The sequence below is a fragment of the Leuresthes tenuis genome, unplaced genomic scaffold (assembly GCF_036924035.1).
Source record: "Leuresthes tenuis unplaced genomic scaffold, fLeuTen1.0.hap1 SCAF_15, whole genome shotgun sequence".
Lineage (NCBI taxonomy): Eukaryota > Metazoa > Chordata > Actinopteri > Atheriniformes > Atherinopsidae > Leuresthes > Leuresthes tenuis.
This window is the reverse complement of record NW_027325369.1, coordinates 18997416-19020221: the sequence shown is the minus strand read 5'-3', so window position 1 is coordinate 19020221 and position 22806 is coordinate 18997416. Positions and strand designations below refer to the sequence as shown.

The following is a 22806-nucleotide window of genomic DNA, read 5'->3' as shown; positions in this document are numbered from 1 at the left end:
GGCTGCCGAGCTCAGACCAGTGGGTTTGTCCTTCACACCAGGAGCCAGATTGTGTTTCATCATGACATTGCTGAGACTCTAAGACAGTGTGTGGGCGGGGGGGGGTGGGTTGAAAAGGTTGTTTGCTTTTGCATCAGACCAGCACAGGAGAGCAAATGTTGGTGTCAAATGTTACAGCCAAAATAGCTTATTGTTATCATGTTGGAATCTCCACATGAAATCAGTGTTTTAGTTAGAAACCATGTTTATTTGAATCAGTCAAGACACGTAAAACTGGAATATATTAAAAAGCTATAATACAGATTAAGTGATGAGCACATTTCCTAAAACTAAATTTTTTGTATATACCAAATAGAAGGCATTGGTGTTAGGATTTTAACCTGCCTGAGCATATAACACTGCTTTTTCTGAGCAGTACAGCTGCATACCCATGTCCCTGAAGCTCCCTATTGTTCCTAAATCCAGACCATGTGCGCTTCTCAAGGCATCAGGTCACATGAACCTCAACTCCATTTGCTTGTTGCCATTTTCAGGCTCCTCGAGGGAATGGCCAGGCTCACTCTCTCAGCCTGACACACGCTGATGCACACACACATTAACTTTCCAAGGAAACGGAGGAGTTGCATTTGACACGAGAAGCAACTGTATCCATTGCAGGCGGAATACATCTCACAGCTGAACAAACACTTGCCTCAGCCTCTGCTGTGCTCTTACAATGCAACTGTGAAGAAATCAAACTGCATATGTGAGCAAAGAGAATCCATAGTGCAACGCTCTGTCGTTAATTCTTTGCCTCATTTACTAAAGCACTTTCCATATTAAGTCTCAGTCCATCGATAACACTCCAGTGTTGTCAAACAGCTCATGAACAGTAAGATACTTATCTAAATCCACGTCTTCTGCCTCTCTCATCTACGAGGCTCAGACATCGGCATCGGGGACTTGCAGGTTGTCTCGATTTGTCTCTTATTGCTAATAGTGAACTTCTACATTGTGTAACATTGCTTCTTTTTTTTTTTATCCTGTTCCATCCCTCCATCCTTTCCAGTTCTTATGTTGCCTCAGGCCTCTGGCTCAAACTCCAGCGGGTTAGGTTTGATCTCGTCGTCATGGTTACCAACTTCTCTCGAGTGCGAGGACATTCGATCTTATTCAGCTAAACATGCACACGAGGCACACAAAGTCGGACACGTTCAGCTTATGTTATCCTTATGCATGTGTGACATGTTTGTGATAAATGTAAAGCATTTTCACAGGGTTTCTTTTAATTATTTTTGTCACGGAGAAATATTGGAATCATGCGTTTTGGATGAGGCGGGATGCTTATTTCCTTGTCCAAGTCCAGCCAAAGTGAACACGGCAAGGCCACAGAGTGTTACTAATGATTTCTAAGATTGCTTGTCAGGCTCTTCACTGATGAGTAGGTAATGTTGATATATGATTGTACTTTTTTTTCAATTCTCATTAAATACAGCAGCCCTTAGCTCACGTTTACTGTCTCGGTTACATTTCCTTTGCAGAAAAGTGTGGAAGTTTATTAATTAGATGGATTCATGCCCTTTGGAAGCTGGTAACAGGCGAAGTGAAACAAAGGCTGTGATTGTTTTTGATGTGTTGATTCCAGTGCTGCTTGATCAGAAACGGTTGATAAAGCTGAATAAATTATTAGCAACGATGTGAGACTACAGTTCACATGTAATTGAAACCGAATGAATAATGCACCGTGCGGGCTTGTTTCCTTTCCTTTTTTTTTTTTTTTACAGTCACGTATGAAGGGCAGCGGGTAGTCTTGAGCAGGGATGCACAAAGCTGAAAAATCTGCCGTTTGGTGTTGTTTGTGAATAATATTTAATATTTAAAATATTTGTTGGTGAATAATATTTACTCCCACTGAGAGGAAATCTCAGATGTACACTCAGGCCCTGGAGATTTGGTATTGGGAATGAGAGGGAAAAAATAATATTATTTCAAGTGGATGCATTTACATGTCTTGGTACTGTATTAGTTATTTGAATTTGAAAGAACTCCTGTTTTCCGGACCGCTATGCTGAAGAAATATATCCTTTTATGGTTTTCATTTCATGTTTCTGAAAACACAATTATCTGTTCCTCTCTTGATCGCAGGAACAGCACAAATGTGCCAGTCATCCTTACTGCTGCCATTGGGCTCTTGTAATGAGACGTTTTGTCCCATCTGTCTAGTTGCAGTATCAGCTAGTTCCAACCCAAATTAGAGGACTGTTGATGCATGACTGGGCTTTTATCTGGCTGACCAGATAAACACTTGACAGGTGACAAAGGGGTATTGCAAGATGAGCACAAGGAGAGAAAAACAGCAGGCAGCTTTGGTTGTTTCAGCTGAAAGCGAGACACTTGTGTTTGGGCAATTCAGCTTGCTCATTCTCTACAATAACATCAGTTATATGACATTTAGAGCATAAATTACACATTGTAATATTTCTTTGTGCTAAATTAGGACAATCTTGTGTTATTCTCACTGCATCCCTTTCTTTCTCCGTGAAGAACCTGGGGGAGGCAGAGTACTCTGTGGCTCTCTTCATGTACATGCGTCTGTTGGGCTACCCTGCTGACCGCATCAGCATTCTCACCACCTACAATGGTCAAAAACACCTGATCAGAGATGTCATCAACCAACGCTGCGCTGGAAATCCGTTCTTTGGACAGCCTAACAAGGTAAGCGCAAATGGGAATAGACAAGTACAAACACTACTTGACAGCAGCTGTACACAGTACAGTTACAGTACACCACATATATATTTTTACAAAACTCTCACCAGAAAATGCACAGCATGCTTTATACCAGTGTTGCAACATTGTAATATGCCAGACTCCACATGTAATATCACTTGAAGGGGACATATTTCTTCTTCGCTATGGAGAAGGAATCCACTGTTCCAACAGACGTTTTTAACTGATGTATTAGCGTAGGACTCAGACTAGTTAAGTGGAAACTCACACAGTACACAAGATATGCTCATAAACAGTTTCTTCCCACCCCCAGATGTCAGCTGCAGTCAGTGCACGAACCTCTCATCCTCCATCGCACAGGGAAAGAAATTCACAGCTCTTGATTCTCACTAGGCCTTTAGTGTTTCTGCCTCCCATTACCACAAACACACACACACACACACACACACATTTCTCTCTCACTCTGTGCGTTTTAACTACGCCTGTTCACTCGCGGTGTTACTTGTATCGAAATATAACGTGAATTTCAAGGACTCGCGGTGTGGTGGTAGAGGATGTGAGTCATAAAGAGACTTAATTCAATTTATATAGTTACAGGAAAATTTTAAAAGTGCATTTTTGAAACCATGGCTCCTTTGTCCAGCTGCAGCAGATCATGAGACTGTTGGAACAGCGACAGGTCATAAGACCAAATGGAGCAGGACACTTTTCTACTTACCAGCCAGCTGCATACCTCACTAAACCCAACTCCATGACTGACCATGTCAGTTCTGTTCCTTTCAGCCTCAAAGATGCTGTTGGGATGTCTGCATTTGTTCCACATTATTTCCCTAAACTCCTCGTCTCTCCTTTTTTTTTTCCCTTCCATGTTCTCTTTGTACTGCTTAATGGTTTTAGTCTCTTGCCTCAGTTTATGCTTTTCTCTTTGTTCATTTTTTTTGTAAGTACCCACACGCTCTCACCTTGTTTCACTCTGTGTTAGGTCACAGATTACAGCATTTAGGCACGCAACAGGAAGTTGAAAACGGTATTATTACCCATTATTGTGTTAGTCATTATGTTTTAGAAGTAGATGGTCACCATGCTGTAAATAGCCCAGTTTGAACATGTTGCATTTGCAGCCGGTTATGTCTCTAGTTTGGGTAACAAAACAAAGCAGAAAAAGCTGCTGTTATCGTCTTTTCCAAACCAGTTTTTGACTGTGACAGTTCAGTCAGCCATTTACAGAGATAGTGCGACTACATTTTATAACTACCAGCATCACCACAACTTAAAAGTATAGCATCTGTCACATATAGATTTAATAAAAAAAGGTGTCTTTGTTAACTTGTTGCTGTTCCTTCTGGTAATTAACACATGCTAAACTGTGGTGACTCAGCCCCATATCAACGTGTCCGTGCACACGTCAAGCCAGAGTTGCGGAAACGTTCCGCCACTGTTCTTTCACACATTGCGTGGTGTGCAACATCGGCGCCAGCATTCCCATCTTGAAAAGACAAATATGAAAGAGGCATATGTCCCTCGTACCCTCATTTATCACACGAAACACTCGAAGAGAGAACTAATTTGTGAATGTCTGCATGCATGTGCCAATGTGTGTGTGAGTAAAATGGTGATGTATAGTTGTTAGAATGCAGAGCATTGCAGGCAAGCAGGTTCATTATAGGTCCTATTTTGTAGCTACAAGAAACGAGCCGTGGCTTTGTCGCTGGTAAATTAGCGGCTCCTGATTTTCAGCAGATCTGCTTGTGCAGACACTCCTATTGGCACATTATATATCTGATTGAGTAAATATACTAATACATAGAGAATGTGAGACGATTTTTAACAGTTGAGTGGGAGCAATCTGGGAACAGAACTTCATTCAAACCCTCCTGTCCCTGTCCAGTTAAACATTTCTGATAGGACCAAAAAAAAAAAAGCGTACAGCAGGACTACCGCATTGTGAAGAAAGAGCTACCAGTTAATAAATTCAGGGGTGTCCTTGAATTATTAAAAAAAAAAATAAATAAAAGAAACAGAGTTTATGGGATTTTGCTCGAGAGATATTTCACTGAATATGAAAAAGGAGAACTGTAAATAATTTGGGTATTATGATTGGAGTCCTTCTGCATTTTCTTGCCATCAAAAAAAAGATCAAAACTGGCAACAAACTGGCTTTCCTCTCAGTATTATGCAAACGTGAATAACCTGTCTTACATTCTCAGCCCCAAGCAGCGCATTTGGTACTTTAGAAGAGTTAAATGTGTCACACGTAAGCGGAGGTCATCGTCCAAAAACAAGCTGGCAGGAAGTGGCTCCCACTGAGTCATTTATTACTGCAGTTAGGAGTCCAATTTAATGGTTTGTTGTACCAGCTGCATGGTTTAAGTGTTTGCTGATTCTCTCTAGTTGTAACATCCTAGTTTTGTCTTGAAGGATTTTCCTCGTTCTGACAGCAAGACAGTAAATGTGCTTGGCCATGTAAAATGTCCTGCAGTGTAAAGACAAAAAGCGTCACTCATTGTGCTCAGTCAGTATGCTTGCCCAGTGATGAAGTGACAGGAGTGACAGGCTGCTAGATTTGCTGAAATGAAAGATGGGCAGAGTGGAACCGTGATGAGAAAGAAACAAGGACTCTTGTGGGAAAATGCTGAGCAGCTGAAAGGTCACATGCTGAGCACTGGGTCCAGTGTGTCTGACAATGTGTCACAATAGCTAAAACCAAGCAAATGTCAACAGACAGCCTACTTTACTCCGATGGCTTTAATTAGACACAAAAGGAGAGGAAGGCCAGTTAGCACCAGTCGCAGTCTCAAAATAAAACAAGCTAGCTTGAGCTTTATCTGAATCTGTAATTCCCATACACACAGCATGGATGCAGTTACATGGATCCAAGTTCCCCTTCTCTGGTGCGTTTTTTTTAACCTTTAAGATGGTTTCCATGTCACAAAACTGAAATTCATCCCAATAAAGGAGAGATGGATTTTGACTGGGAACCAGGATGTCTTAACAGGATATTTGGCCATAGTTAAGAAACTTGTCATTTCCCAGCATGCTGCTGTTTTTTTCTTTAAACAGATATGAAGTCATGAGAAACATGAAGCAATAAGCATTTTCTGCTGTGATCCCTGGGCATGTCTTGTGAAAAATGAGATAAACCAGCGGTCTGACTCCTGCACATTCCAGGCAGTAATTGCCATGAATAGGAGATTGCATGATGGATAGAATAGTTAGTAGAGAGAGAGAGAGATGAGCAATCAATGGTTGTCCATCAGTTAAAAGAATGCATGTCATTGTCTTCACATCGATGAGGACAGGTAAGATGGAAGAAAATGCATCCCTGTAAAATAGCCCTCTGTGTAAGGAGCTCATAATATATTCTGTGTGTGTGCTTGTTTCCTTATGTCCACAGATGTGTGTGTGTGTGTGTGTGTGTGTGTGTGTGTCACATTGACATGACCTCTGTAATTCTCTCCCAAGAAGATTTCTCATAAATAACTAAACACCATGCAAAATGCTGCCCCTTGGGGAAATTGTCGATATGGGCTTCTATGACTGTGGGCCAAGAATAACTCCCTGTCAAAAGCTCCTCCTGTCTGCACATTCACCGTTTCATGCGTGTGGACATGTGCACGTATACAGTCCGCGTTTCACTGGAACATACAGCCCACAGTTCCTCATGCTAAAGTGAAATCAACATACTTTTGCCTGTGGTGTTGCACCTGTTCTGCGGGGCTACAGAGAACCCGAAATAAACACCTCATTAGCCCCATGGCTCACGCTTTAACACTTTTTACACACACATTTCCCACGTATATATATCTCTTTTCATGCATAAGGGGGTTTTGAGGGGTCCCAGGTTCACTGAGAGTTGTGATAGGAGTTAAAGACATCAACATCCAGAGGATGATTTAGACAGACTGCCTGGTTCTTATGTTGGTTACTGTAGTCCCGGGCCTGTGTGGTTTCTCCATGGTAGCTGATGTCCTATTGATCCTTTCCAGTGCGTGGATCTATAGAGGACACAACCTATTTCTGCTGAGCTTTGAGTTCATCTCCATGTGGCCTGGCAGTGTTTTGTGTACAGTAGCAAATCAGGAGGACTTATGCCTTGTTATGTTTATGCAGCATCTATTTTCAGCTGCCCTGTGTTGGTTCAGGCACCCAGTGTTCCATACTTCGTAGCTGTAACCATAAATTAGGGAAACTAAAGTTCCAGAAGTGGGTTTTTTTCAGTGTTTTCATATTGTGAGTTTTACGTTGGCTCATTATTGCTAAGATAACAGTCAGATGTCAATTAGAAACAATTAATATTTTGACAAAATCATCAAAAATTACCCAGAATCCAAAGGAAAATTGACAAGCAGTACAGAACAAGGTCACCTTTATGCTGGTTTTTAGCAGCATAAAGTAAAATCTTTCATTTATTTTCTCCCTTAAAGATTTTATGTGTGCAGCCTTGATTTTCTTTTTCTTAGCAAGACAGGACATGTCACTTGGATATTTAAGAGACTCCATTTTTTCCATCCCATCCTTTTCTTTCCTTTGACTCGAGATGACGTAACGCTTGACAGCACAGCCGCAGTTCTGTTTTTCATATCTGGAGATACTTTGCAAGCTCATCACAATAAAAGGAAAAAAAGAAGCAAGCTTGCAGACAATAGTTTTCTTTTGATTTGAAATAAAATATCACTGAGAGACACTTCTCATCCTTTTCTCTTTACTCCTAAAATAACCTCTGCATGAGTCGAACAGCGTTGCCCCTGCACTACCTAGGACTTGATTCTCAGGGGCACTGGTAAGAGGCTAGTGGTGGCAAATGCCCCTCTAAGCCGTATTAACGCTCCATGTGGCCCCCGGCGATAACGGCGACAACAAGAAGACGAAGGCACCGTTGCTTATCGTTCTCCCTCTCAAAAATAAATAAAGAAATGCAGGAAGAAAAAAGAATTCAAAGTGGAAAGTGTTCTCGCTCCTGTTTCAAAACATTTCAGCTAAATCCCTCCACCTGGCAAAAAAAAAAAAAAGCAAAGCTGAAGCTTAGTTAGCATCTCTTTAATATTTACGTTATTTGTGAGTTGGTTTGTCGAATAATAAATCTCTTTGTGCCTGTACAGATCACAACGGTGGACAGATTCCAGGGTCAGCAGAATGACTACATCATCCTCTCACTGGTCCGCACCAAAGCTGTGGGACATCTAAGGTAATTATTTCAGTGCATGCCAAGCAGAAAAATGTACCTGATACAAAATAGCCCTCAGCTCCCAGCACCCATTCTACTATAAAATTACATGTAATAGCAACTATATCCAAGATAAACATCCTCGAGGGAAACAACACAGCAGAAATGCCGGCACTTAACTCCACTGAGACAGCTGCTCTCAGGAGACTTTCTCTTTTTGTTATGTGTAGCAGCAGAATGAGGTTTGACAGTGATAACAACATGTTGAAGTATGTGTGAGCTTAATGTTGACACACGTCGGATAAAGCTGCTGCAGGACGGGAGCCTGTCTGGTGCTCACTGTAGTTTTGTCCTGGTTAAGGAAAACCATTTTGCTCTGATTGCTGGTTAAAAACAAACAAATAGATCTGTTTTTTTTCAACGGCAAACTATATAAGGCATCCTAGGAAAAAGTAGGCAGTGAGCTATATGTCTTGACATTATATCTCTATTCTCCCTTGCATACTTCAGCTCTGTCTCCTTATCCTCCCCTCCCTTCTTCTAAAGACTCCCACCTCCTTTCTCATTCCACTGCATTGATTTGTGGTCCAGTGGCCTTTTCCCTTTTCAGCTGCCATGAGATCCCCACAAGCTCTTTACACTTAATACACCACATGCTTTATTATCAGAAAGCTTGAGCTGAGCTCATCCACACTACTTCTGTATGCAGTGCTGGCCGCTGGCTGTGATATACATTAGCTGCTGTTGGAATTGCACTGCTCACAGCTTCATCTTTTTATTGGACAGCCTGCAGATTGGAACTCCAGTGCGTATAATGGGCCATTGCTTTTGTCACTAAATGCAAGCCACCTCGCCCCCTTTACACACCACCATTCAGCACCCGCTGCCACTTTAAGTGGCAGAAAAAAGCACTTGAAAAAAAAAAAAAAAAGAAGTATTTTGTTCCTTTCTTATCTCACTGATAAAATAAATGACTTCATGTAGCTGAGACAACAGAGTAGGCCACAGAAAGTGGTAGTTTATCTTGCTGGCAACGCCTCCTCTCCTCTCTGTATCGCTCATCTGATCTTGTCTCACTCAGGATATTTCACCCAGTCTGCTGCAAGCTCAGTGTTGCAACTGTTCGATGCGCTGGCTTTAAGTAGCACCGCAGCTGCTGTTCCCCAGGAGTAAAAGTTCTGATAGCGCTGAACATCAAAGCCCTGAAAGCCTATTTCCTTCAGCTTCAAACCACGAGTGATAAGCATGGACACCAATACACAATTTTCTGGTGAAATTGGAGCAGTTGTGGTTATTTCTCTTTTTGTAAATATTTTGGAATCAAAATTGATTAAATTTATGTCGTTTGATAAGCTTCACAGACTTCATCACATCTAATCAGCGAGTGTGTTTGTATGAAACTGCTAATGAATTATACATATGTCAACCCAATTCCAGATTTTTCCCTAAATAGCGATTATTATTTATTCACAAACTTTGGCCAATCTAATTTGCAAACTTTGTGCAAGTTTTCTTGGATAATACACCCCAAAACCTGCGAAAATACATTTTATATGAAAATGTGGTGCACTTCTCCTTTGTGGACGACAGCAAAGCTACGAGAAAAATGTTGGAATAGTCAGGTCCATAGAGCAATGGCTAATGGGGAATTCTTGTGCTGTCAATTGTATTTTCCCCACACTGGCATCACTGCGGCACACAATTGACTGCAGCCTCTCAATCCTCCTCATCTACTCTCCCCTGCTACAGCATCTCTCCTCATGGCAATCCGCTGCCGTGACAACCACGGGGGGGACACAGCTGACCATACGATGAGCCGACCCTTGCTTTGACAGTAGAAGCATTCCTGCTGATACACACAGGCACGCTCGCACACAGGATCGCGCTCTTTGACAGGGAAACACAGATCCAGACATGCTCTGACACACACGCACTGATCAGGGAACACACAGAAATAGTATTGGTCCACTTTTCCCCGTCATGTCACCGTACAGTCCAGGTGGACATCTCTCGGTCGCGCCGTGTCCGCAGGCTACCGTGCTTCATGATTGGTTTGTGTCTTCCACAGCACTATGTTCATTGGTGTTGTAGTTTGTCACTGTGGGAAGGTTTTGGGTTCAATTTTGGCTGAAAATCTGCAGTCATTTTCACAACATTCTCTGCGGCAAACTTACTTATGCTCCACATAGTGGCTCCAATAAGCCCTATTTTTCTGTGTTGCATATTCATGAAACTCATCATGCATATGGCAAGGATTAATCCTCTTAATCTCTGAGATGCTCAGGTGGACTCCATATTCCATATTCTGGCTGCATTTCCGTGTGTGCAGTTTATGGTTTCATAGGTATTTATAGATGCACACAAACATGAATGTGTGCCGTATTAGTCTTCATCAGACTGTGTTCAATGTGTTTTCCTGCTGCTAAGAGTAAACAAAGTGTGTAGGTGTGTATTGTGTACAACATTAATGTAACATGCAAAACAATAGGTAGATGTATACCGTGCAAATAGTTTATTGTGCCGCTTAACATTGGGCTTTTCGTGCGATCCCATTCAGGCCTTGCTAGTTTTTGTTTTACAGCTTTTTGACCTATGTATAGATAATACTGTATGCATAGATGAATAGACCCTCAGTGGCATTCCTCGACAGTGGGGGTGATATGTAACCACTTTTTTGTTGTACAAGGAGCCAAGCAGGATTCTGCCTCTTCTTAGAGAAATTACTCCTCTGTCTCTAATCTCTTAATTCTCCAAGATGGCAAGAAAAACTAGCCTAAATCCACGCTTTCCTTTACTCTCCCACTTCCTCTTCTCTTTGTCTGCTCTGCTGATCCATGCCCTTTGCCTTCCTTTCTTTTATTTCTTTGTGAGCTTCTAAATTTGTCCCACTCACCTAGTCCTGCTCATCCTTCACTAAACCTCCCACCTCCTACACTTCTCCTACACTTCTCTGCCTTTTTGCTCTTTTCGCAGTGATTCCACTTTTTGTTTTTCGCCTTTTACAATTTCACAGTTTCCCTCTCTGCCCACTCGTGTCTCTTTTAACTTTTTTTTTTTCTTTCTTCTCTCTTCAATCCTTCCACAGGGATGTGAGGCGTCTGGTGGTGGCCATGTCAAGAGCCAGATTGGGCCTGTACATCTTTGCCCGAGTGTCACTGTTCCAGAACTGCTTCGAGCTGACTCCTGTCTTCAACCAGCTCACTGCCAGACCTCTGCAGCTCCACATCCGACCACATGAGTATTACAACCAGGAACAGCCAGTAAGCAGACCGACACACTAGTCTCTTTAAGCATTATATTTCCTATTCCATTAAATCTGACTAATGATACGGTACTGAAGAACCACATTTTCTAGGTTTCAAGTCAGCGCCTACTTCTTTGCCTCTTCAGTATTCTACTACATCATTGCTGCCACACCCCCTGACTCTGTCTAATCCTGCCTGTATATTCTTGATGGAATCTTCCCCTTGGCCTTCATTAATCCTAATGCTTAGTGTAGCTCTATGCATAGACACTGGTCTGTTTACAGCAACATGCAGGGGGTAATCTGCAAGCATGGGGACATGGGCTAGGCTATAAGTAAACCTCAAGGGTCGAAATACTAAACCACTCTCCTAAATGCAGCCTGACTAGCATGACACGGCTGTCGTCTGGTCAGTGTGTCTCACTAACAGGCGTATGTAGCAACAGGGGTGTCTAAATTACCCCACAGCCTCTGACACTTTCTCTGACTCTAGAGTGTTCCTCCCCACGAGGGACAGCTCTTTTGGGCACACACATGCGGCCCCTGCTAAGCCCATCTATGTGGAGTGGGTAACCCCTGCTGCTGACACACAGATGAAGAGTAAAAGTCGAGATTTTTTTTCTGGCGTCACTGGAAAAGAATTGTCAGGGGCTATTTAAACGTGCTAATTTGGAAGCTGTTGTAAGAACACTATGGCTCCATGTGAGTATGTACATATTTACAGAACTGTTAGCAGATAGGGAGAATGGTAAAACAAGATATATATATATATATATTATTACACAGAAGAAATACATCAGTGCCCCAAAGATTTGACTGACGCTTGTACTGCAGTAAAACCAAGAACAGTTAAGTTGTACAGTAGTAAAGCTCTCGGTCTCATTGACTCTGACATGATGCCCACAGGGCTTCTGTGAGCATCACTGTTGCGTTTATAAGGCAGCAGCCCAGTAGATACAATATTCAGCCTGCCTCAGCTGAGTTTAGGCTGCAAGACTCTGTCTGCATACTGATGTGGAATTACTGACTGTGCATCCTGAACTCAGTTTGATTAGTGCGTGAGCAGTGATGGCTGAAGGGAAACTTTAGCTCACAAATAACAAGCAGTTAGGAAATTGGGATTTCCTGACACATTTGGCCTTGGATCAATACTTCCCCAGGTGGTGCCTGAGAGAATGATCTCTAACAAGACTCATGGAATTCTTCATTATGATTTCTTTCACATCACGACTTAGATCAAATGTTTCTCTTACTGTTTTGTGTCCTTCAGAGAGATGCATCTGGGCAGTCTGACCAAGTTGTGAAGGACATGCCGGAGATGGCGAACCTCGTGTATAACATGTACATGCACATGATCCAGAATTCTCAGAAGTACAGACAGGTAAAAACTTCCAGAAACCTCTCTTCTGTTATACAGATGCCAGTTGACCAAATAGGTCAGATGTAAAAAAAATAAAGTTGTACATGTGAAGAACGGACTGGCCACAAGTCGAGCATTACTGAAACTTGACTGTTTTCAAGTGTATTTTCAGTGATTTAAAAAAAAATAAATAAATAACTATATGCTGTATGAGGGCTATAAGAAAAAATGCAAAGATGGAGAGAAAATATCATTCTTAGAATGCCCCCATATTTAATGCATTAATTTACCACTTTTTCCTAGTACACCTAACTAACTATTGTAGTCTGTTACAATAATCCTTACGAGAATCCAAGAACATCTCCACCACATTCACATGTATTTTACTGTATATTGTCAAAAATGTTGAATTGCCCTCCTTTCTTTGGGCTTCTCAGCAGCAACAGCAGAAACTGGCTCTTCCTCCGGAACAAAGCACAACAGATTCTGAGGTCGAGGAAGCACCAGGTAGATCCCAGGAACAACAGGAAGAGAGCCCCATGGAACAGGAAGTCCCACAAAGCGAGATGAGCTCTGAGCCAAACAAGGAGAAAAGCAGTGAGAAGGAAGGAGACCAGAATTCAGAAGGCCACGCAAAGATGCCAGAGCATCCGGGCAGAGACAGCGACAGTGATGGCGAGGACAGCGCAGCGGAACAAGAACAATAGAACATCCTTTAATGGACTACTACTGAGGGACCAAGTGGATTCCCTTTAGAAAAAAGTTTGTCTGATGTCGTTGATTGAATCTGTTTTCTACCTAAGGGAGCTCCGAATGACAATGTTTCATTATTTTTCTAAAACATCTGATCTTTACTGTTATTTCTTTATTAAAAAAATGAATAAAATCCATATAATTTCCTTGGCATGTTTACTTATGTGCAGCAACTAAGTATTATCAGCTGATAATACTTTGTCTCCAGTTTGTCACACACTCACACCAACAAGGGTCGGTTTAGGCTTTGTAAGAATCTCTTTGTCATGATACTTCCATCCATTTATCTTCTCCCCTCCTGTGTTAAGCACAACTCAAATCTGATTGGCTCAACCTATACCAGCAAGACAAGCTGATACTAAGCCGCATTTATAAGTCAGTCACTTCACCCAAGAGCCAGTTGACATGCTGGAGGATTTCAGCTTTCCCTCTGGATGTACAGTCACTCAACCAGCAACATTAGATCCTCAAGCATTCATACATTTGTGTGCAGTGCTAACAGTATAGTGCGCTGCAGGGCAGTCGACTCCAGCCAGATCAATGTTAGGAATGAGAGTTGCTAGCTGAATTTTATTCAAATGTTTGTTTTGATATGAAAACAGGAAAGGAAAAGTCAACTTTAGAGCAGGGCTGGTAAACAAATTGATTAAACTTTTGAAGTTAACACAATTGAAAACCCTGCAGGCACAAACAGAGTGGAAATGTTTACATTGTCATGCACCAGAGGTTAGTTGATGCTGCATGATTTCTCAGACTGGCTAATAGAGCAGGTCAGCAGCACAGCTGCTTGTGCCTGGGCCAGTTGTAAAACCTGGTGGAGAACCATGAGTTGATGGATGCAGAGAGACACATTTTTTGCATTCAGTCAAGTGTGGAGTCAGGCAATGTCTGTTTTGTTTCCCTCGTATTGTCTTAAGTACAGGGCACGCCGGGTAAAAAGGTTCACAGAAGTGTTTTGGAGTAGCAGGCTCGGCCTTTCTGTCAGCTGAGGAAATGATTAGAATGACAGGTCAGATAAAACCGATTATCTTTGTCGGCTGAGGCTTTCATCTAAGAATTACTGAGTCGATGATGACAAACTGTAGGATGTCATTATGAAAGTAGGAATGGTTTAAATTTTGCAAATGAGTATGGAAACAAATACAGAGACAATTCAATGCAGCCAGAACACAAAAGTTCCTCTATATCACCACATAGCCTTAAATCTCATGACACCAAGCATGCTTCTTCTTGAGTCACATGAATGTCTGCATTGTGTAATCCCCTCCCTCTGTTAAGCCTTCCTGTTAACTTTCTGTTTTCTCCCAGCTGGCCCTATGACAATTCAGTAGCCTGTGGTACCTTGTTGTTGTAAATTAGAACTAACTGGTGGGAAGTGGCTACTGCTCGCACACATCATCTCTGGAAACCTCGAGCAGGATTTTTGGAGACTTGCTACTCGCAAGAAGGAAACCAGGCGCTCGCTTCCTCCAGAACCCTTTTCTCTGCTGAAGGTGAACATGTCTTTTATACTCACAGGACAGGTATTCACTAGGTTAATAGCTACTTTGCAAAGCTCTCATTTCTAACCTTTGCTAAGGGTTAATATATCACAGAGACTAACAGCATGCAGTAAAACTGGGTACATACAGTAGACTGTTACAGAATGCGATCTGGATACTGACTTGGAATTGACAATGTCTCATTTGTTAACTTGTTTCCTAATCTAAGGAAGAGTGAAAAATGATTAATGCATTTTGTTCAGTCTTATAAGGGTTCTTGGAAGAAATTTAACAGCAAAAAAGAAAATTCAAGGACAGATTATGGATTTTGAGTCGGAATCCTCTTGCCTTTGGATATGCACTGGCATTCTAGCTTTAAAATAACTGTTGTTTTTTTTTCCTCTGTGAGGGCGTTTACCAAGAACACGGGATCCACCATGAGACACTCTCGTGTAGAATGTGTAATTTATTGCCCAACCCTACGTGACAGTAGTGTCACAACAGGAAATTACACATTACACAGAGTCAAGGCAGCAGAGCCTGGAGGGGAGGAGAAACTGACCATGATGTCTTAAAGCTGCAACAAGCTTAGGGAATCAGGCTGACAGCACACAACACTTTCACACTCATAAAACCATCAGTTCTACTATCTTAACTTCAAGGCTGGGCCTGGGGTCACATTTTTCTGGTAGATTTTATCACACAAAAAGATTTACAGCCTCGCTCCCTCTGTTAACGTTGCATTTTGTGGAAAACTTAAGCTTCACTGTAGCAGGAGGAAAAATACACACACTGGATGGTATACTGAGTGGAAGTTGCTTTTGTTGTTTTTTTATATTGTGGATAATGCAACAAGCCCAAAATAGCTGCACATTATATTCCTGGCTGCTACTTATCAGTGTTGACAGTTACGCTTATTACCAAAGTTCTGCACAATCTTTGCTGATCTACTATTAGTGGGTGACTAATGTGCCAGCGCCAGTCATCAACACCATGTCACTTGGCGGTCAGTTGACCTCAACAGGCAGAAAGGCCTGGTGGTCATTGCTTAAAGTTGCCAGCCTGTCATGCTTTTTAAAGGCTGCTGCCTAATCGTGACAAGCACTTCTAGATCATCAACAGTGCACGTCTCAATCTGATAAGCTCCCATCATCACTGAAGAATCCCTGCTGCTCCCAGGATACACTTATCCTAAAATCTAAAGTGCCCAGTTGTGGGGTTTTTTTGGTTTTTTTTTGTCAGCTCAACTAAAGCGAAAGCATTTGGCTTTGCAAATCCATGCCAGTGTCCATTTTCAGTTCATTATCAGTTATTCTAAACTTTGTGTCTTTCCTCCAGACTAGGATGGCCAGTTGTGGGTCGTGTTTCTGGTGCATCATATGGCTGCTGGTACTGCTGTGCATTGGCTGGCCAATTAGCATCACTTTAGGGGGTCTCTATGGCCTCATTAGCCCCCTCACCACCTGCCTCGGCTTGGACCGGCTCTCTGATTTACTTCTGGAGGGGGCCAATGTGGGTCGAACCTGCGCCAACAACATGAGGCACTGCAAGCCTTTGTGTTGAGAACCATCCAGGGTGATCGGGACCAGTTAACAACGAGGTCAGCGTCAACATAGTTCCCTTTGTGTGGAGAAATGGATTTACTTTTAAGGAGGACTTTTATTATCTGCTTTATGTGGAAATAACTCAAGATGACTCATTCAATATCCTGGAAACAACTCTCTCAACCTAAGTAACGAAAAGGTCTTGAAGGTCCGGAAAATCAATTCCACTCTTTTTGTTAACATGTAATTAACCTGAAATTTCTCATTTCTATGGGTTTTTCAAGAAGAAAAATGGCTTTTTGTTCATGGCCTGCGTTAGCTGTTTAATTCACGATAACCCTGCATGCAGAAGATAAGAAAGAAAATGGCAGTTTAACAATGGAAATGTTTTGACTCATAAATGACTGTATGGAAACTAATGCGATTAAAACTGCTTTGAACTTGCCCTCTGTTTATTACCTGACTTGTTGTAGACCATATTTGGTTGGGAACTCTATTTTATGAAGTCTCTCTGAAGTGGAAAGGTGAACAAAGCTGCAGATATAAAGACATTGTAGTTTTATTTAGTTTTATTTATTCAAGCTTTTTCACTTTTAGGGTCCCCGGGGATTGGAATCACACTAAATCCAAGGTGAGAGTTGTGTGAACAGGTCAAACAATGAAGGATATACACATGAAATTGACTTAAATAGCTTTTATTGTGCTCATTTATTGGCTCATTAGTCTTGTTTTACTTTACAGGTCTATGAAAATTTGAGGTTGAAGTACTTTTATGTTAAAAAATGGTGATATTTCTCATATATTGCTGCAGTGACTCATGATATCAGTCTGTGAAGCTTTGTTTTTTTGTCCTGTGTCTTTAAGGCCCTCCTACTGAAAAAGCCCAAACCGCTCCAGTTGGTCAGCTTATTAACCCAAAACGGTGAAGTCCAAGGCAGCTGGTCATCCTTAGTTTGGAGCTTGCCAAAATTTGTCTCAGAGGAAGCATTAGGCTGATGTTTGTCATTGTGATGTCATTAAGTAAGGGGGGTCTGGATTACAAACCGCCAGCTCTGAACTGTTTCTTATTCATAGAAACTCCATTTGATTTTGCCTGTGGCTTTTGTAGCTTTACAGACCTTTTATGTGGTCATAAAGCTATTAAGGACTCTGAAGGAATGTGGTAACTAAACCATGTGATCTTTTTAAAGCTGCATCACGTTTTTTTAAGCCACTCGGAGGCAGTAAAAGAAGCTGTAAACACATAATCGCCTGTTTAAGTGTCGAAATATTGACTGTCCATTTCAGCCTAGTTTTAATTCCCACTGATTCATGAGGAAATTAACTGGTTCCTCAGCTGATGGAAGTGACACTATTTTTACCACTTGGTGCTCTATCTGTCTGCTTTGTGTGTTATCAGGACATTGGTTTTGCTGAATTTCACTGGAACTAAAAAGGAAAAAAACTAAAACAAACAAACTGGTAAATTTCATCAACCGGTAAAGAATCATCGACCAGTCAGTTTCTAAATTTTGGCAAAGAATCAAAGAGACAGTTTGACAGTAACTTTTAAATTGTTCTTAAATTGCCTGAAAGTGTAAGACAGTGCTAACTGGAAAGCAGACTGGAGATTTCTCCACCAAAACCTTATAAGAGATGCAGTATAAAGTGCTGTGACCCACAACCAAAAGAGCAGAGCATTCCTGTTTTTATATAATTCTCTATATGGGAATATTGTTACTTAGTCTCCTAGAATTACAAGTAAACTTATGAAAGTTTCAAGGTTCTGGCTGAAGGTTTAGAGTAGATATCCCAGTCGATATTCCAGCCTAAAACATCTTACAAGAAGACTGAAGAGTTCTGACAAAAATTAATGCTTGGTTAAAAGTCCTGGAAGTTTGCACTAATACCTTCACACAGTGGGCTCTGGCCTTGATTTGTTATCGAGTTTTAAAAGCAGACATTAAGGGGAAAAGTTGAACAGCTTTCAGCTTAGAACTTTGACTTGAAGGGGAACTTTTATGTTTTAAGCGTAATAGTTCTGAGGCCCTTCTGAAAATTAGATGAGGTTCCTTTTGTTGTTTCTGTTTGCACTTTCATATTTGTATAATTTATTTAATACTATTTTATTAATTTTAGCAAAATGCACCCCCCGTTATTGCTCGCTCCCTTTTCTTCATTCCAAAGTGGTTGAGATATTTGCATTTCACATCATTTGATCACTCTTTTGATCTCTCATAAGACGAAGGATATAAAGATTTCATGGGCTTTTTTTTTTAGGTTTTTGGATAATGATAACAGAAATGTCACTGTTCATGTCTGAGGGAGGATCCAAATGCAGACTCCAATCCAAAGGTAAGTGCAAGAAATAATGAACTTTGAAAAAAAAAAAAAACTAAAAAAAACTTCAGGCGGCGCATAAGCTACACACATGAAATTAGTACCAACAGTCAGTTAGCGTAGACCGAAGACTTGAAGCAGGAATAAGCTTCTGTGGAAACTACCTAAAAAAAATATGCACAATAGAAAAAGTGAAAAACTGCAGATTGTTCAACAAATTATATAAAACATGAGAGAGAGTGTGCCCGCAAAGGGCTTGTCTGTGTATTTTGTTCTCGCTGAGCAGAACTATGCCAGCTGTTTTTGTGTTTCCAGTCATCATGCTAAGTTAAGGCGACAGTCTCTCATCTGTACAGTCAATTATCATAATGATTTTAGCGTGGGTGCATATTTTAATGCCCCCGATGTCTTCTTTTTCTCTGCTTTAAAAATTGAAATATGACCTAAAGTCAAGTTAGGTCCTTGCTATCATGCCATGTGTTGTCTCAGAAGAACATCAGACTATGTTTAATTCCATTATCTTGATTGACTAATTGTTAGTTTATACTCCTGTGACTTTGCCGCATGTGCACTGAGCTGCCTTGACAAACAGCGGAGCGAGTGCTTGTGCATGAGCAAATGTTTCAGAGGAATATCATGCTTAATTACCATTTTCATTTGGCACATATTAATTCAGTGACCTTACGTCACCTTCTGCTGCAATGCTGCACTTGGGTTATGCTTGGTTTGCTTCAGTAGTGCATTGTGGAGCTTTGAGACTGACAGTAATGTTGTTCATGAGTTTCTCAAAAGGAAAGAAATTAACATAAAACCCTGTTTTCTGCTTGTGTTTGATTGCTGAAATAAACCTTACAGTGCAGTAACCGACACAGTGGCAATGAAAATAAGCTTAAGGTCAAAAGGTAATATAACTCCAGAGGTTAAGTGGAACAGTCCACTGTAGCCTCACTGTACAGGGAGAACTGCTGTGATTCAATAGTAGTGGACTGCAACACTTTCGATCAAGTACAGTACTGTTAAATATAGGTTTAAGTGAAATGTAGCCTATGTGCTCCATGTGAGCACATGCAGATGTCTGCAAAGTCAATTTTCAGTGGACAAAAGTAAGTCTTTGTATTAAAAGAAAATGAAGTGACTTTTATTCATTCATTGATTAATTTCATCATAGGATAATGGTGATAATCTGAATACCACTTGGGATTGTATTCAAATATGCCACCTTTATCTGAGCATTTCTTCAAATAGGATCAAATATATACAGGTTGAAAATAATGTAAAAACTGTTTTTTTGTCACATGGCTCAACATTCCTGGGGAAAAAAAAGGTTAAATTGAAACATATTCTGACTGGACCATGAAACTGCATTTTATATTGTAGGTTTACATAAACAGTAAGATATCTATACAATTTGGAGACATTTTCTACTGTTTAAAATAACCACAGCTGACATGTTGCGTGCAAGTGTCTTCCGATATTCTGTCAGTACAGTCAGATGTTGACACTTGTGCTTTTACTCGAGCAGAACTTTTAGTTTTGAGCTTTTAGTGTAGTTTCATTATATTCAGGGTGAGCATTTCCCGATATTGTCGACGTTTTGATTAGAAAGAAATCATCAGCATGTGTTGACAAAAAAAACACTGAAATGTGGAATTAATCTGTGGCCAATAGATTACATTTGAACCTTGCAAAATATCAAAGACATTAGAAAACTTAACGCACTTTTTTTAAAGTGAACTGGGAAGTCCACAGCTAACTTGACCGGGAGTTCACTTTAAAACACTCCCTTCAGTCCGATTAAAGCACCTCTCTTTTGATCTTGGAATATGATAAGAGTTACCAATATGTTTCAGCTAGAGGCTCAATCTAAGACTTTGACTGTGTGCACTATCAGAAAGCAAAAACTTATTTTTTAAGGAAATTGGTGAGGGTACTTTGCTTTAAAACTCAGAAGCTGTCCTATTCATTTTGAATGTCATCACACACTCTCAGTCACCAAAATAGCTCAGGATTCAATCCTTCGGAACCCCCTTAAATACTAAGTCAAATAATCTTGCTCAGCAGCATACCTAAAAATCTGTCTATGTTGTAGCTTATTCAAATTTGACTCATGAATATTCCATTTTCCATCCAAACTGCTTTTTATCCACATTTTCTACTTCTCACTGTTGACAAAGACACCGTGACAGAACTTCACTTATTCTTTTAAATGCAGGCCATAATCTGAGATAAATTTCTTTGAAAAATGAGGTAGCTAATGCCCAAATGCACGTTGCAATATTTATGTGAGTGCCATATGAGACCTAGTTAGATTTATTTTTTGTCTGCCCAGCTCTGCTCCCAAATATCCTAAGGAGAGAAGCCAAAAAAATAGCCCGGTTGTAACTCTACTTTGTCTGTTTTTCCACCCGAAGGCCTTGGCAGAGGCTACAGGAGGCAGGAGGCCTTGATGCCAAGCCGACAGTACTGTACTGAGACTCAGAGAGAGGCAAGCTGGTGAATTTTTCATTGGGGTCTGAGACTAGCTATGGAAAAAGCATGATCCTGTACTAGCCGCCAGGAGACCTGGGAGGCAGAGAGAGAGAAGTGTAGGTCTCCCCATGCAATTAACCACATACTGCTCTGCAGTTTCACTCCCAATACGTACACACACATACCAGGGGAAGTGGGTACACTATTACTGCCCTCAAAGTGGGCCACAACATCTCCTGGTTTATAATTTCCCATTAGAAAGCATTAAATTTTTTCTTTGGCTGTTTTCTTTGTGAGTTGATGCGGAAAGGCGCACAGCTGAGATGTTTCCAAGTTTCCGAAAGTGTAACGATGTGAGCAATGTGGTTGTGGCAGCTACCAGTGAGGGAACTCAAATTTCGGTAAACTTTTTAGTTTTAACAAACTAAGATAAAATAAGGATGAATAATGATAATAATAATAATAACAGACTTCATGATATCATAAAAAGTGTCTTGGTTTGAGGCTTTATCTTGTCACGCCATACTATATTTTAAATAGCTTCGCTTTCCTTTTTACACCACCTGGGTTCTATTAAACTGAATTAAGGTGGATGTAATTACTGGGACTGAAAAGTAAAGGTTAGTTATATTTTCATTTGAAAGAAATGCCATTCTGTTGGTGTTTCATTTGAAAATGATCCCATAAAGAAATAGAAATTAAACTACAGTGACATTTCTTTCGTGTTTAATCACATTTAAGTATTTATTTCCTGCTCAACACGCTTGTATATAGTCACTTCTGGCTCCAAAAATACCAAAATGAGAATGGCCAAAAGTTGAACTGCAGATTTGCAATTTACAAACCACTCATGGTGACTATGTCCACCCCTACGGTCTATTTTTGTAAACTAACCTGTCGGTGTCCTGTGTATTGGGTCCTCCTCCTTGAGTTATAGCCATGTTTGGACTTATCTTCTTATTTATGAAAACATACAGAAATAATCGTCTATTCAAAATAAAGGTAAAAGGAAAGTGTCTTGCATTGATTGATTGATTGATTGATTGATTGATTGATTGATTGATTGATTGACTGATTTATTGATTGATTTATTGATTGATTGATTGATTGATTGATTGGGAAACAGCTGATGTACATGTAGTAGAATATATCATTGTTTAAAACTTCCCTCTGACTTTCATCTTGTAAAATTGAATTAGCTGAAAATATTCTTGAAACAAGAACTTTGTAAATGTTCTAGGAAAAATAATAAAAATACACTGATGCTAAATTAAGTTTATTTTGTTTGGTTCTTACAATAGGCAATAGTGAATTATTAATTGGCATCTTTAGGTCCTTATAAGATGCCTATCAACATTATTATCTGTTATTAAGACCATAGAAGTGTAAATGATGCGTTCATATTTATCTTTGAACTATAAGACATGTACACATGATGAAGTAAAGTATTCTTTATGACCTATTGACTAAATTAGATGCTTTCAAACAAATATAAAGAAAATAAAGGCAGAGAAAATATTAGGCGACCAGAAGCTTTCAGTTGGTCATGTGATTAGTGTTGCCCACGTTTGAGTTTCCTTTGGCGGACCACCAGAAATTGCAAAATACAACATTGGCCTTGGTGAGAGATGCACTCTGAAGAGAAAATCTTTCAGTTTGACGTTTCCCAGCTTAAATTGTGCAACTCTTTTAGATAAAATCGGAACTTCAGGGTAGTTCAAACCCTAGTTACCTATGAGCTTATAATGTGCAAAATGTTGATT

The 22806-nt window shown here is 40.5% G+C and overlaps 1 protein-coding gene and 1 long non-coding RNA gene across 2 annotated transcripts in view; both read left to right on the top strand.

Moving 5' to 3' along the window:
- Positions 1 to 13357, top strand: part of aqr (aquarius intron-binding spliceosomal factor) — a 41803-nt gene extending 28446 nt beyond the window's left edge. The window contains exons 32-36 of the mRNA XM_072364945.1: positions 2524 to 2694; positions 7809 to 7894; positions 10959 to 11133; positions 12388 to 12498; positions 12915 to 13357. Of these exons, the coding sequence (XP_072221046.1) occupies positions 2524 to 2694; positions 7809 to 7894; positions 10959 to 11133; positions 12388 to 12498; positions 12915 to 13184 (813 nt within the window). The 3' untranslated portion in view covers positions 13185 to 13357. The remainder of the gene's footprint in view (positions 1 to 2523; positions 2695 to 7808; positions 7895 to 10958; positions 11134 to 12387; positions 12499 to 12914) is intronic.
- Positions 13358 to 14539: 1182 nt separating this feature from the next.
- On the top strand, positions 14540 to 16699 carry LOC140270176 (uncharacterized). Its single transcript, XR_011907689.1, has 2 exons — positions 14540 to 14723; positions 16050 to 16699. It is a non-coding gene; the product is annotated as an uncharacterized lncRNA (long non-coding RNA).
- The last annotated feature ends 6107 nt before the right edge of the window (positions 16700 to 22806 follow it).